The 15,287-nt window shown below is 35.3% G+C and overlaps 1 protein-coding gene across 1 annotated transcript in view; it reads right to left on the bottom strand.

The window, feature by feature from the left end:
* ZBBX (zinc finger B-box domain containing) overlaps nt 1–15,287 on the bottom strand; it is a 111,566-nt gene that overhangs the window by 75,111 nt on the left and 21,168 nt on the right. Inside the window, exons 6-7 of the mRNA XM_059388064.1 lie at nt 14,311–14,420; nt 7,355–7,450 (exon numbers count right to left, since the gene is read on the bottom strand). Coding sequence (XP_059244047.1) covers nt 7,355–7,450; nt 14,311–14,420 — 206 coding nt within the window. The remainder of the gene's footprint in view (nt 1–7,354; nt 7,451–14,310; nt 14,421–15,287) is intronic.

Genomic DNA, 15,287 nt, shown 5'->3' with positions numbered 1-15,287 from the left:
CACTGAATTAGCTTACTGGAGTTAATGTAAGAACTTGGAAAAAATAGGGGATGAAATACTGCCATTTGCAAAGACAAAGATGGAGCTTGAAAGTATAATGCTAAGTGAACTGTCAGAGAAAGACAAATACCTTATTTCACTCATATGTAGAATTTAAGAAACAAAACAAGCAAAGGGAAAACATAAGAGAGGAAAAAAAGAGATAAATCAAGAAACAGCATCTTAATTACAAAGAACTATCTGAGGGTTACCAGAGGTGAGAGGGCCAAGAGGACGGGGGAAATACGTGATGGGGATTAGGGAGTGCACTTGTCGTGATGAGCGCAGGGTGATGTATGGAACTGTTGAAGTACTAGATTGTACACCTGCAATATGACACTGTATGCTAGGAAAAAAAAAAAAAGTGAGACAAAAACAAATGTTGGCTAGGACACAGTGAAATCAGAACTCTCAAATTCTGTTGACTGGAATGTCGAATGGAGCAGCCACTTTGGAACCCCCTCTGGGAGTTGCTCAAATAATTAAAGACAGAGTTACCCTGTGGCCTAACAATTTCACTGGTAGAGAAATAGCTAAGAGAAATAAAAACATATGTTCATATAAAAACCTGTACGTAGGGGCGCCTGGGTGGCTCAGTGGGTTAAGCCTCTGCCTTTGGCTCAGGTCATGATAATCCTGGAATCGAGCCCCGCATCAGGCTTCCTGCTCCGCGAGCAGCCTGCTTCCCACTCTCTCTCTCTGCCTGTCTCTCTGCCTACTTGTGATCTCTCTCTGTGTCAAATAAATAAATAAAATCTTTAAAAAAAAAAAACCTGTACGTAAATGTCCATAACAGCTTTATTCATAATAGCCAAAAGTTGAAACCAACAAAATGTCCATCAAACAATGAGTAAACAAAATGTGGTATATCAATGTATAAAATGGAATGTTATTTAGCCTTAAATATAAATGAAATACTGACACATGCTATAATGTGGATGCACCTTGAAAACTTTTTATTTTTACTGAGAAAAAGAAGCCAGTCATTAAAGATCACATATTATACAACTCAATTTATATGAAATATAGGCTAATCTACAGAGGAAGAAAGTAGATTAGTGGTTCCCAGGAGATTGGAGGAAGGAGTGTATTGGGAGATAGGAGTAGTAGCAAAAGAGTATGGGGTTTCTTTTTTTGAAGTGATGAAAATGTTCTACAATTAATTGTGCTGATGGTTATACATTATCTGTGAATATACTAAAATCTACTGAATTGAGTTGATGAATTCATAAATTCATCAATCTCTGAGATACAACATCATCCTTGAGATAAAAGTTGTATCTCAAGGAAGCTGTTTTTAAAATATTCTCGTCAACAATACTGCACGAGTGTTCTTCATTTATCTTTTAGGCATTCCACCATTTTGTTTTTTGAAACCGTAATGCTCACCAACGAGTCTGCCTGAGTTAACCAAACTTTCAGACTCACAAGGCTGTCATCTGACCAGTTTTGGCATCGGTCTGCTGAGAAGGGTAAGAACAGGGACAGCACTTTACTAACAGCACCAGTTGTTCTTGGGTGGGAGTCTTGCAGAAATTCATGCACCAGTACAGCTTGAATAGGTGAGGATGATGCCTGCTTAGGAGCTTTATTTTCCACCAGGGTCAATCCCCATCTGCATGGCTTCCAGAGCCCCCCAGCAAAAGGCATAGATACAAAGCTCACCATACTCAGGGAGCTGTGGCTTACTTGAAGTATTTATAGTTCTCCCATTTGGAGGCAATCTGCCAATCAGGGGTTATGTTTACCATAAATATGTTGTCTAGGAAACAGCTGACATCACTGCCTTTATCTCCTTCCCGGGGAAACAGCTAGGAAATTCAAGTTCAAACTCTCAGACTGAAGAGGCTTTTGCTGGCCCTTCACCCACAGAACACTTTAATATACCATAAATTCCTTTAATTACCCAATCTTTGGTTTTCAAAAATTCAGAGAATAATAAAATTTTGCTAAAGTACAGTTTCAAATTATTTCAGGAGCTTGATCGTATCATTGGGGACTCATTCATGTTGCCATTTATTCAAAAACTTGATTTGTGTGGGCCAGGTATAATGTTAAGCACCGAGAATCCAGTGATGAACAAAATAGAAATAGTCTCTTTCCTCACAAGATTTGAAATTTATCAGAAGCTATAAAAGAGTGTATAGTTGATAAGAATATAATTTTAGAAAACCCTTTGATAGAGGAAGTACAAAGTGATAATCATATAGAAGGGTAATAAATGCAAACTTGTAGCATAAGGAATCTTTGTTAATAACACTATTCATATTTAAGAAAATAAGAAAAACGTGCCATGGCTCAGTTGTTTATATATATTTTAGGTATTTTGTTTTTTCTTAAGTGCAATATTAACTAATATTTATAAATAGCAAATTTATACAAAGACATTTATATTACCTAAACTTTAAAATCATAGGAATTTGTGATTATTCTTTTTTATGGGAATATTTACTCTTCATCCCTACATATCTATCTTATTGCTGAGACTCTGAAGAAGAAAAGGAACATGTTCACTGCTGTCCCTTCTGGGTTTTCTCTCTGAGCTCTGCCTGTCCAGAGAATACACTGCAATCTAGATATCCATTAAGAAGTTTTACTGGGTAGATCCTGCCCTGGCAAAGGGAAATGTCTACCACTTGGGAGGGGGGTAAAAAAATGTTCAATTCCAGGAAGAATTGGGAAGCTGACTGTGGCAATCAGTAATTTTAATTGTAGCAATAATAAAATTGATATTTAGATTTCTATGTCTTCACTCTAATATCTGTTTCTCATTTGATTCAGAATCTGAAAAATGAAAAAAAGAGATATTATACATTGACCTCCAAAAATTGCAGTGCACTCTAAAGTTGGGCTAAAAACTCTATAATTCCACTCTGAATTGGATATTGTCATGGGTCAGGTTCCCAGGAAACAAATTCTGAGATCTGCCTGCCTAACTTTTACTGGGAAATTCTTTGAAAAGAACAAGTATGATTGACAAAAGAGACAAATTTAGGGAAAGAGGAAAACTGAATTTGATGCGATTGCCAGTTGAAGCTATGATGGCCCATCAACTATTCTCAACTGAGGCAAGGGTCTGCTGCTGGGAACTTGTACCCTCACGTAGACCAGAAATTGGACCAGAAAATGACTGCCTCAAGGAATAGAGTGTAAGCTTGTAAGTGGAACTTCTCTTTGGGCAAGAGCAGTTCCCAAGGAGAGACCCAAATATGATCCACCTATAGGCAAATACTCCAGGTAGCTAAGGAAGTGAGTATCTCAATCCTGAAGATGAGGATCTCAGTAGCACACCATGGCATCTATAAATACTGTGTACATACAGCATTTAAAATGGGTCCATTAAGGTCATCTTAGTAATAATGATATTGTCCAAATGATTAGCTATGATTTAAAAATACTATATTATTACTAACATTAACAGAACAATGACAGTGTGAGCCTGTAAGCTGATATTGGTCATTGTCAACTAAAAGAAAAAACTACCATAAATAGTATTCTGATGATAACTGAAGTTCTACCTGGTGATTACTTTCCTACAAGTATGTTCAAGCAAACATATAACTCTATTATATCTACATAGACATACCTTTCTTTGGAGATTAAAAAAGGTAAAGAGGCTGCATATAAATGGTTTATACCAGAAAACATGGAAATACTACCTCAATTATCTCTTCACTCATTAATAACCATCCCCCTTCCCAAGATCTCTCCCTCCCAGCTAAGAAAAATCTCCATTCCAATTAAGAAAACACACATACCAGAATCTATTAGTGATGTACCTAATCCAACCTCCCTTTGTGCATGTAGTATTTCATAATGGAATACCTTTTGTTTGCTTTCCCTCCTATCTTCTATTATCTCTGATTAACCTTGTCTCTTGTGTTTGATTGTATGTTGGTAAAAGGAAATAGAAATGCCTGATAGATTAAGACCTTATTTTTCATCAATCTGAGGCTTACCCACTGAAAAAAATTTGTTTCAATCCTTAAAGTGTTGCAAATCATTCTAAATGTAGAAATAGGATTTTCATCCTTAGTAATTCTCCTCATGCATTTGCACTTTATTTTGCAGATAATTAACTATTTAACAGAGATTGGAGAGGTGAAAAAAAGAAAAAACTTGTGTTAGAATCATTGCCAAGTATAAATCAATCATAAATCAAAAGAAAAACCCTTTGAAATTATAATGTCAGTCAACATGGAAATGGTAGTAGTTTGCCTCCAATTTTTTCAAGGATTTATCTCTTAAGTAAAAGAAGATATACAGTACAAAATGGTCCCTGTTGACTGTGAACTATATAAAGACTCACTGGGCTATAGGATTGGGGCTGAAACAGTTTACAGCAATCAAATTTGGCTGTGCTCTAAAATAACCGGAAATGTCAGCATAGGTTAAAGAATATAAAAGTAGAGTAGCCATTAGCTTAGAAAGCTTGCTTTTTATATAGTAATGCTTAAAAGTCAAGTATCATATGTCGGCTCTAACTTCTCAAATTTGGCATGAATTCAGCACTCAACAAAAAAAAATCTCATGGCTTTGACAGTTGCCAAATTAGTAGAAAGGTAAAAATACTATATGACTGGTTAATGAGAGCTAAACAGAGAGAGACACCATTCATTGCTGACCAATGGTCCTCAGGCCAGGGAACAACAGCAGCAAGAACCTTTACTGATGGGAAAAGACCAGGGAGAATGATGAAAACAAGGAGAAAAAACAAGATGACTGGAAAAAAAAAAAAAATTAAAGGGCTAAACAGAGAACAGAACGAGGAAGAAAATGCCAGATAGCTAATGGGACAATTGATTAAAATCAAGAAGTGATGGCAGAGAATTAGTGAGACCATGATAAAGAAGAAAATTGAAATACTAATCAGAGCAAACCTCTTAGAAGGAAGGTATAGCTCCACCTACTACATCTGCTGGCCAAGGCCTCTTATTAACTAATAAACTATTGTAACAGCTAGTGGGCAAAACAATGAGCAGGAGTCACCAAAACACAGTGAGACTGTATTCACTGTAATCTTTACTAAGATGGGAGGGAGTATGTTACACATTTTGAAAGTTTCCTTAAAACAAAAATCCCTTTTTAATTAAATTTTTGTTCAATGAATAAAGGTCAAATTTACCTGATTTATTTGGAAAAAAATCTTCAAGGTATTTCACTACATAGCAATTTGGGTAAGTGAAATGTTGTTATATAAAAAGAGGAACAATATATGTTCAGCTCCCAACATGCACAGTCTCCCCATACTTTTCTCTAAGTTTAGCCTCCTAATTTGATTTCCCCAGTAGGAATGAACTTCCCAGAACGATCCTCGAAATAGCATCAAGTAGCAACTTTTGTCTTCACAGACTGTAGGGCAACACAGAGGACTAACATGAATATGGAAAATACATAGTTCTCTATGGTATTTAACTTTAAAATATATACATAAAGGAACCCCTGTGTTTAAAGAGACATCTCAAGGATTTGTTGTCGCTTGCTATGCTCTTTGATCTACACCTGTTATAAAATTCACTTCTGTTAACTTTTAGAGATGAATGTGTCTTCCACAACTTGAGATTCACTAGGAACTTAAATGCCATTTTACTATTTCTGGTTCACCAACCTTTCTCCCCTGCAATAAAAGCTAGAAAATGTGATGCTGGTAGGATATAACAACAGTGTATGATACAAAATATATTCTCATAAGTATTAATTCTCTCTTCCCTATCAATTCCACACTAGAATTACATGAGAATCCCATCTAGAAAGATGACATTATTTTTTTTAAGACATAAAAGACATAGATTTTAATGACATAATGTTTATAAAGCCTACACTATATTGCATTGCTTTTAGTAAGCATGACTTGACCCATATTATATCTGTCTCTGGATAACAATAAGCCATATCACAGCACAGTCTGTCTTTTGAAATTGTGTGTGTGTGTGTGTGTGTGTGATGTGTATGGAAGAAAGAGAGGGAGAGAGACCTGAAAGAGAGGACTAGAGATGGGGTCGGAGGGAGGGACAGGAGAGAATCAGACCTCGGATCCATGTCTCATTCTTCTTTATATCTTCCACACCAGCAAATATTACTAATATGAGCTTGGTGGGCGAGGGAATTAGACTCTACCCTTAAAGTGGAGTGCCTTTAAATTCTACATTAGTTCTATATTAACAATTACATTCACTTTTATAGACATTAATTTTCAATTCTATAATTGTCCAGTTGTACAAACCTTCCTGAGACAGGAGAGTAACAGGTGGTTGGTTATTTTTGTTTTGTTTTTCTCTCATGATTTCTGCTAAGAAGCTCTAAATATTGAGTAGTCACTCAAAAGTATGTCACTTGGGTAAATACTGATACAAATAAGGTCTGTTTTATGTTTTGTGATTATTATGACTTGAGTCATCAGCATCCTTGAGAGTTATCAATATTTATGGTGAGGAGTCATGTAAAAGTTGAAACCTACCAGTATCTTTCTAAATATTGATCTGATCCTCTCCTTCCTTTTGCCTACAAGATAGTAAAATCTTTAACCCATTACACAAGGTCCCTGGTTCTCACTTAGGTCCTTAAGAGCAGAATCCTAGTCTTATTCATCTGTGTAAGGTACTGCCTAGCACAGACCTTGCTTTCTAAAAGGTAGTCAATAAATATTTGTTGAATAAATTGCTGCATAATGAATAAAATCTATGACAAATCAGTGCACTGTGAAATGTAACCAGTATAATATGTCCTATCTATATTTAACCATATTTCTTGTTAAAGTATTAGAATTTTTAAACCATCTGACAGGGTTTGAACTTGAGCATTTCACAGAACAATGCCTATATGAGGAAAAATAAAAGCTTCTATTATGTAGGAGGAAAAGTAGAAACCTGAGAGATAAGCTTATTTAAATGATAATGGGTGAGGACAAATACAAGACTAATTAAAAAAAATGAAAAGAAAACAGTAGAGATTTCTATTTATAAACTATATAGAAATAATACTTAAAGCAAACCATGTGTTCATTTGAAACCACAATAGATAAAAATACTGTCTAATTTTTAAATGTCAAGTTCACAGATAAAATGCATGATCTAAAAACTCTAATCAAGCTCATGTCTCAGGAACTATATTAAAACCCAGTTTAAATAGCAAAATTGAACCCAGATTAACACTCAGTAAAATAATTTTGAGATATAAGTAAAAAACTGTACATAATAGAATTTTGTAAATTAATATAAGTCATCCTAAATTCTAGATAATTAAACATGTTTTAAATATCTTTCGGTTGAAACATTTTATAAATACAGTACAAGTAAAGCATTTTTAAAAGTCATACCTGCAAAAGAGTTGTTCTGTGGAGCTTCAGTGCCCCCTTTTGGTGAATTTTAGCAAAGCAACCCAAACAATAATCTTCTCCACATTCAAGGCATACCTTAAAAGACATTAAAATATCACACAATCTTATATTAATGACCTTGAGAAAACATTTGCATAAAGAAGTCATTATTCTTATCTTTATTTCTCCGATTACATGCCTAGATGTCATCAGAATAGAGAAGTCCAAGGAAACTAGAACAATTTGACCCAAAAAATTAATTTGTAAACTCTAATTACTGTCGTATGAAAATAAATATAATAGCTGCAAGTAACTTTTAGATATATGTGTTAGATGTATATAGGTATATACAATTCCAAGTAAGTCATAAAACACCAGCAACCTGGGACCAAACTTCTTGATCTGGTAAGAACTAAGCAGGCATTCTCTCTGGGTCAAAACTACTTCATTTTTATGAGTTCTTTAATTTTCCTCTATTGATTTACATGACACAATGCATATACTGTTTGTCTCCAAAAATCCCCACACGCTTCTTTCAATGGTACTAATTCACCGGTGATTCTCAAAACATGGTTTGAGAAGTATGCTTAGAAGATTCCTCAAAGGAAAGTAAGTATAAGAAAAAGAACAGGATGGAACCACATCAATATGTCAGCAATTCTTATGACTGGCAAAATGATTATGGACAAGTTTATATTTATCTTTCAAATTCCCTATGGTGTTAAAATGTAATTTTTTTAAATTTATGAATAAATTGATGGGCTATACTTGTACCTATGATGGTGCTGAGCAAGACTGAAAGTAAAAAGAAAAAAAAATGGAATTTTTACTGCTACTGAAAGTACTATAGGCAGTTGTACAGCCACTTCAACGTGAGCCTGTACAACATAAGAAAAAGCAGCCCAAATAGCTAAGACCTCTAATTTTCTTGAGTTTGGGCCATGTAAAGAATGCCAGCAGCACAAATAAGTAAGAAAGCACAGGGTCTAGAGAGATAATGTCAGAAAGTCTATGTCACAGAGCCCACATTCCCTTTGATTCTTTTTCATTTCCTCTCCTCCACTTTGCATGCCCACCACCATTCTTCCCCTCCACCCTCTCTTCTCCTGTCAAGGGATCTTACGCAGAAAGCAGCTAGGGCAGATTGGGGAAAGGTTGACCACGCTCTTCTACCCTTGACTACGGAGTGACTGACTAAAATGTGCAATACAGTGACCCCTCTTGTGCATATGAATCACCTGGGATTCTGTTGCAGTGAAGACTGATTCAGGAAGTCCAGATTTGGACCTAGATCCTGCATTCTAACAAGATCCCAGGTGACGTCCATGCAGCTGCTGGTGTGCAGACCACACACCAAATAACAGGCACCAGAATGTATAGGGTGTAGAAAAGTAAACACTTTCTAAAAACCCAACAGGAGACCATTACTTAAAAAAAAAAAAATGTATTACAAAGTCTCCATATGATGACAGTTGCCTGCAATAATGTGACCAGATTTATTAAATATAAGATGATTAGGACAACACCAACAACCACCACCAAAGGTAAAAAGAGTAAGACATTTTATAAAATTAATGAAACTGAAAAGGAAGGCTAGAATCCCATAACAATAACAGTAACCACAACATTTACAGAACACTAACTCACTGTTCTAACCGTTTCATATGTTTCATCACTGAATCCTCCCAACAACCCTAGAAGATTAACATGATCATTGTATCTCCGTTGTGAAGAGGAAGTAACAAAGGAACATAATGGTTGGGAATGTGCCCAGTCACACAGCTAATGGAGCCAGGATTTTAATCCCACAGACTGGCTGAAAACTCAAGCTTGCCCATGACCCAAATTATTAAAAATCACATTGACCATTAATCATAGCACTAATCATTTATTGAAAAACCTTGATAAAATCTGCAATAAAATAAAACCCAATGTGACAAATGACTGCTTGGGAGGTATTTATCATAATCCAATTGCATCTTTTTCAAATGTGATTAGCTATACAGAACTGAATGTTTTATTTAAGTGAAGGAAAAATAAACACTATCCCTAATAGCAGAACTAGTCCCACCCTTCCAACTCATGTTTGAAGAACAACAGTCACTTACAGAAATGATGATTAAAACATATCTGGATCGATAATTTTTAAATGTACAACCAAATATAAAGCTGTAATTTCACATACACACATGGCAGTACTATTGTATTGATGCATATTTCCAAAAGTATTCTGCATAATTTTAACATATCTGCGAATATTTTAATAAATTTTTTAGACATATTGGAACTGTCTTTACACTGTAATATAGAATACTGAAAATCAGTTTTAACATTGAATTCTAAGCCAAGTATTTGTTAACAACAGATTTTTAATGAAAGTAGCTGAATGGATGTTGTAGACTAGAAGATCAAAGCTGGAATTGCAGAGTAAGCTTATATATTTTGTTATACAAGCATATTTGGATTTAAATTGGGTTAAAATGACCGCCAACTGGAAAATCTTTTTAGGCAGTTTGTATAACTGGCAGAAACGTACTAAAAATGTAGATAAGGACCCCATTCCGCCACAGATGCTTCTTCAATGATGGAATACCCAAGTGCAGTTTTAGCAAATATCTTTTTAATTTGATCAAGCCTAGATCAGTTGTGCTAAGCCTTGAGAATCCCTTTGAGTTTAATTAAATTATCTACATTTGCCAAATTAATATGTAATTTTTAACGATCCATTTCACTTTCGCCATGTACAAACAGCCTAAAGCTACTGGAATTTCTTTTAAAAATAAGGAATCTGGAGGTTTGGGATTTTATTTTTACCATCAATGTATGTGAATGCATCAGGAGATATGAAAATGTGCCAACAACAAAACACACAATTTACTGTCTCCTCTCAATGTGCCAGGCACAATGCTAACTACTTCATATGCATTAACTATTATTCTCAGTAACTCTGAGGTATAGACTATACTACCTGTATTATCCCATTGTAACAAATTAGAAAACAAAAATACAGAGGAATTAGGCCATTTTCTATAGATCACATAGCTAATAAAAGGTAAAGTCAAGATTTAAACCATCAAAAATTCAAGCTCTTAACCTCTACTTGCCATATACAGTCTACCCTGAATGAAGGCCCTGATGAAGGCCTTATCATAATTTATTAGAAGGTTTAATCTCACTACACACCAGCATTACCATCTAGAATGATGGATGCTAAGAATACAAGATAACCTTAAGTTCACCATCACCACGGTCTATTTCATTAGATATGCCTAACTTGAATTTTTAAATAACTTATTATGGTGCTTGACAAATAATCATGGGTCATTACTTTCACTTCAAATCAACCAACATACTTTCTTAAAATCGTAGCAAAAATCTTCAAGACCATGTAGGGTTTAAATGATAGCTTCTATTTCTAACAGTTTTCAGGCAAATCAGCCTTTTAATCACTGCACACATCATCACTCTCATCTGCTTTCCAGACAAGGCATGTGCCATTTATCTTGTCTGAAATGTCCGCTTCTTGTTTTTCCTTCTCTTTGGAAAATCATCCTTTATTTCCAGGTCAAATTTACCTACCTACATATGTCATGTTGTTCAGATTTGATGGTCTTTAAATAATGCTCAACACAGAACAGGATTCACAAGAAATATTGACAGCTCCTACATAAATACTTTGCTCAGATCATGAACAGTGGACCTCAACAATTCAGTTCAGCCAGCAAGTTCCTTTTAGCTTTCATACTTCCAACTTCAGGAATATTAACATTGTTTGTATTTTTTTTTAAATATTTCTGGATAGGTACAATTTATAAAGATTTCTTAAATTATTGTCCATCACTACATCAAATAAGAAGACAGCATGATGTAATAGTAAGAGCATTGTACCAAGAGCCAGGGTAATATTAAATATTATATATATTTAATATTGCTATTATCTCTTTATCAGATTTACAGCATTCTAACTCTCTTAAACAACTAAAACTGCCATGAAATAAGGACAGTAACAGAGTCTCAAATCAGAAATGATGAAGGCCAAATTCTCCAAAACCTATAACAAATATCATTACAGTCATCTACAAATATTTGTTATAATCATTAAATTTTGGGGGGGGGGAAACTTCTCAAAGGCATATAATATTTTAAATTACATCAGATATTAGAGTACTTTTAATACTAACTGAAAGGAAGATATATCTGAAGTCTTTATTAAAGAAAAAAAATGGATTCTTTCAACAAATATTTTTTGAGTGCCTCCTAAATTGCAACCATAATTCTAGGTGGTGGGCATACAACAATGAACAAAACTAAATCCCTATTTTCATGAGCTTGACATAGGTAGATGGAAAATAAACACATAAGTACATATTAATAGGTAATAAATGTAATGTGGTTGCATGGAGAAGCTCCAAAAAATTCAGGGCTACTCAGCTGTTCCCCCCTTACAAAAGGCTGCTGGGGCAGGGAATATCTGAATTGACCATTTTTCTAAGGAGACTGTGGGGAAGAAAATATGTTGGAGAGATACTAAAGGTTCAATTTTGAACACACTAAGTTAGTGATTAGACAACCAAGTAGAGCTGCTGAGTAGGCAGTCTGAGTTGGAAAAGTTCAGGGGAAGGAGAGGAATAAGAGATGTATATTTTTTGAAGATTTTATTTATTTATTTGACAGACACAGAGAGATCAAAAGTAGAAAGAGAGGCAGGCAGAGAGGGAGCAGGGAAGCAGGCTCCCTGCCGAGCAGAGAACCTGATGTGGAGCTCCATCCCAGGACCCTGAGATCATGACCTGAGCTGAATGGCAGAGGCTTAATCCACTGAGCCACCCAGGCACCCCAAGAGATGTAAATTTGGGTAACATCCATGTAGAGATGATCTTTAAAGCCAAGAGAGTAGACAAAATTACCTATCAAGAGTAAACAGATGGGAGTGCCTAGGTGGCTCAGTGGGCTAAAGCCTCTGCCTTCAGCTCAGGTCATGATTCCAGGGTCCTCAGATCAAGCCCTGATCGGGCTCTCTGTTCAGCAGGGAGCCTGCTTCCCCCTCTCTCTCTGTCTGCTTCTCTGCCTACTTGTGATCTCTGTCAAATAAGTAAATAAAATCTTAAAAAAATAATAAAAAGAGTAAATAGATGGACTAGAGAAATGGGTTAAGGACTGAGCCCTGGGGCACTCTAATACTCAGGGGTCTAGAATACAGAAAACAAACAATAGACTGAGATGGGACAGCTAGCAAAGTAAAATGAAACCAAGAGAGAATTATGTCCTGGAGGAAGCCAAGTGAAGAGTCATAAAAGAAAAAAGGAATACTGTACCAAATATTACTAATAGATTAAGATAAGAACTCAGAATTGGCCACTTTATTTAAGAATATGGATGCCATTGTGACCTTGATAGCAGCAGTTTCTGGACATAGACCCAATTCTGAATAGACAGCATTCAAGAAAGAATGGGAATTTTGCAATTCCACTTTTGGGCCTATACTCAAAAGAACTGAAAGTAGAAACTTGGGCAAATATCTATACCCATATTCATTGCAGCATTATTCACAATAGTCAGAAAGTAGAATCAACCCAAGTGTCCCCTAATGGATGAATGAACAAAATGTGGAATATACATGCAATAGAATGTTATTCGGCCTTGAACAGGAAGGAAAATCTGACACATGCTACCATATGGATGAGCTCTGAAGACATTAAGTGAAATAAGTCAGGCACTGAAGGACAAATATAGTAGCTTCCACTTATACAAAGCACCTGGAATAGTCAAATTCCTAGACAGAAAGTAGAATGAGAAAGGAGAAGGATGGTTACCAGGGGCTGACAGGAATGGGGAATGTGAATTTTTGTTCAATTAGTACAGAGTTTCAGTTTTGTAAGACAGAAAGAGTTCTGTGGATGGATGGTGGTGATGGCATCATAACAACATGAATGTACTTAACACCACTGAACTATACTCTTAAAATGGCTAAAATGGTAACTTTTAAATTATGGCATATTTTACCATATTTTTTTTAAGTTCATGAAATCAGCAACAATGAGAAGTTAGAGAACCGTTGGAACCCATTTGGGGGCTTTTTTTATTTTCAATTTCACTTCATAACTTTCAAGGAGAAAAAATAAACATCATTTGTTTGAAGGAAAAAATTAAAAGACCTGCACATAAATATCCAAGGCAGCCTTAAACACAGTAGTAAAAAACTGGAAACAACCCAACTGTCATTCAGTATGTCAATGAATAAACAGATTGTGGTATATTGTACAATGGAGTACTACTCAGTAATTCAAATGAACAAATTACTAATAAATGTAATAACATCGGTGAATCCCTATGTGGAACAAAAGGAGCCTTACACAGAAAAATATATACCCTATCATTCCATTTACATAAAGTTCAAGAATAGGTGCCACTAAAGGTACGGCTAAAAATCACAAGAGCAGTTGGCTTTGTAGTGGAAATTAATTGGAAAAGTCATAAAAGAACTCTCAGGGGTATTCTCTTACCTTGACGGGGATGTAAACATCTGTCAAAAGCCTTCTAATTGTACATTTAAGGTCTATTTCACAGTAAGTGCTTTCTACCTCAGTAAAAAAGAGAGAGAGAGAGAAAATAGGAAGAGAGAATACGATGAGAGCAAGTGTACAACACCTCCTTAGAAGTTTTACTAACAAGGGTACAGAGGGAGATGTGGTGGTCATAGGAGAACTTTGGGTGTAGTTTTGCTTTGGAAAGTGCTGCAACATGTTTGTGTGCTGACTGGCATGATCCAAGAGGGAGAGGACGGGAGGAAGGTGATATCCTTAAATTGGAATGAGAGGATGAGATGCAGTGCATTGAACAGGGCGGCTTGCTCACTTCCCCTTCAGCAACAGCAACTCCCAAAGCAGGTCAACTTGGAAGAGGTGAGTGAGGCCATGTGAAAGTTAGGTTCTAGGACCTTTTTATAGTGCACATACCAGCAGAGCAGCTTTGTTCTCACACTGTCCACAAACCTTCCCTTTTATCTTGGATTTTTTACTTTCAGAAGGATTGGCCATCTTATAATTAAGTTGTGGTTTCACTGGATCTGGAAGAAAAGAAAAATGTCAGGCCAATTAGTTTTCTGACTGATAAAGTAATGAACTTAAGCACATTTCTAAATTCTCAAAGAGTATTTAAATATTAATTCCCCAGTAAGAATGGGTGCAGGCAAGTCTACTCTTCCCAGTAAACTGTGGAAACCATACTCCTCCCTCATAGTCCCCTGTGACCTTAGGGCCCACATACGTGCCCATACCCATCCTGCTTAAAACTCACTTGAATTAGACAAGTGAAATTACAGAATGTCAAAAACTAGGCTCTTGATAGAATCGCTATGGCATTCTGTCCCATCTCCGGATTAAATTAAATGAAGCTCACAGAAAACAGCCTTCTATAATAAATGTTACATGTATTTCTAGAATTTGTCCTACCAAATTATCTTATCCATTCAAATTAAATGTACTTATCCTCTATAAAAAAATTTACTTCTTTTGGATTTACTGTGAATTCAAAATTTATTTTCAGGTTTTGCTATTTTGAAATAATTAATTAAATATAAAACTATTTTCAATATTCTTTTAGATTCCTAGAGTAGAATTTCAATATATAATTTTATACTGCTCAATTATCTTCCTGGTTAAAAGATTATATAAGTAAGGTCACAGAATAGTACTATCAAAGTCCTCATTTTGGAAAATGTTATTATTATATTCATATTTTAAGTTGACTTTTTTAACATAAAATAAGGCTGCCCTCCCCCAAAAATAAATAAAATGGATTTGAATATCAAAACCTCACATGAGAGTCATCATTTTGGGTTTTAGAATCATTATGTAGCACAAACAATTCTAGCACTTTAATTATCTATGTACTTCAAATGAAAAAGAAAAGTTATAGCTTTAGCATCTAATAA

Source organism: Mustela nigripes, chromosome 2 (assembly GCF_022355385.1).
Source record: "Mustela nigripes isolate SB6536 chromosome 2, MUSNIG.SB6536, whole genome shotgun sequence".
Lineage (NCBI taxonomy): Eukaryota > Metazoa > Chordata > Mammalia > Carnivora > Mustelidae > Mustela > Mustela nigripes.
This window is presented reverse-complemented; position numbering and strand designations above follow the sequence as displayed.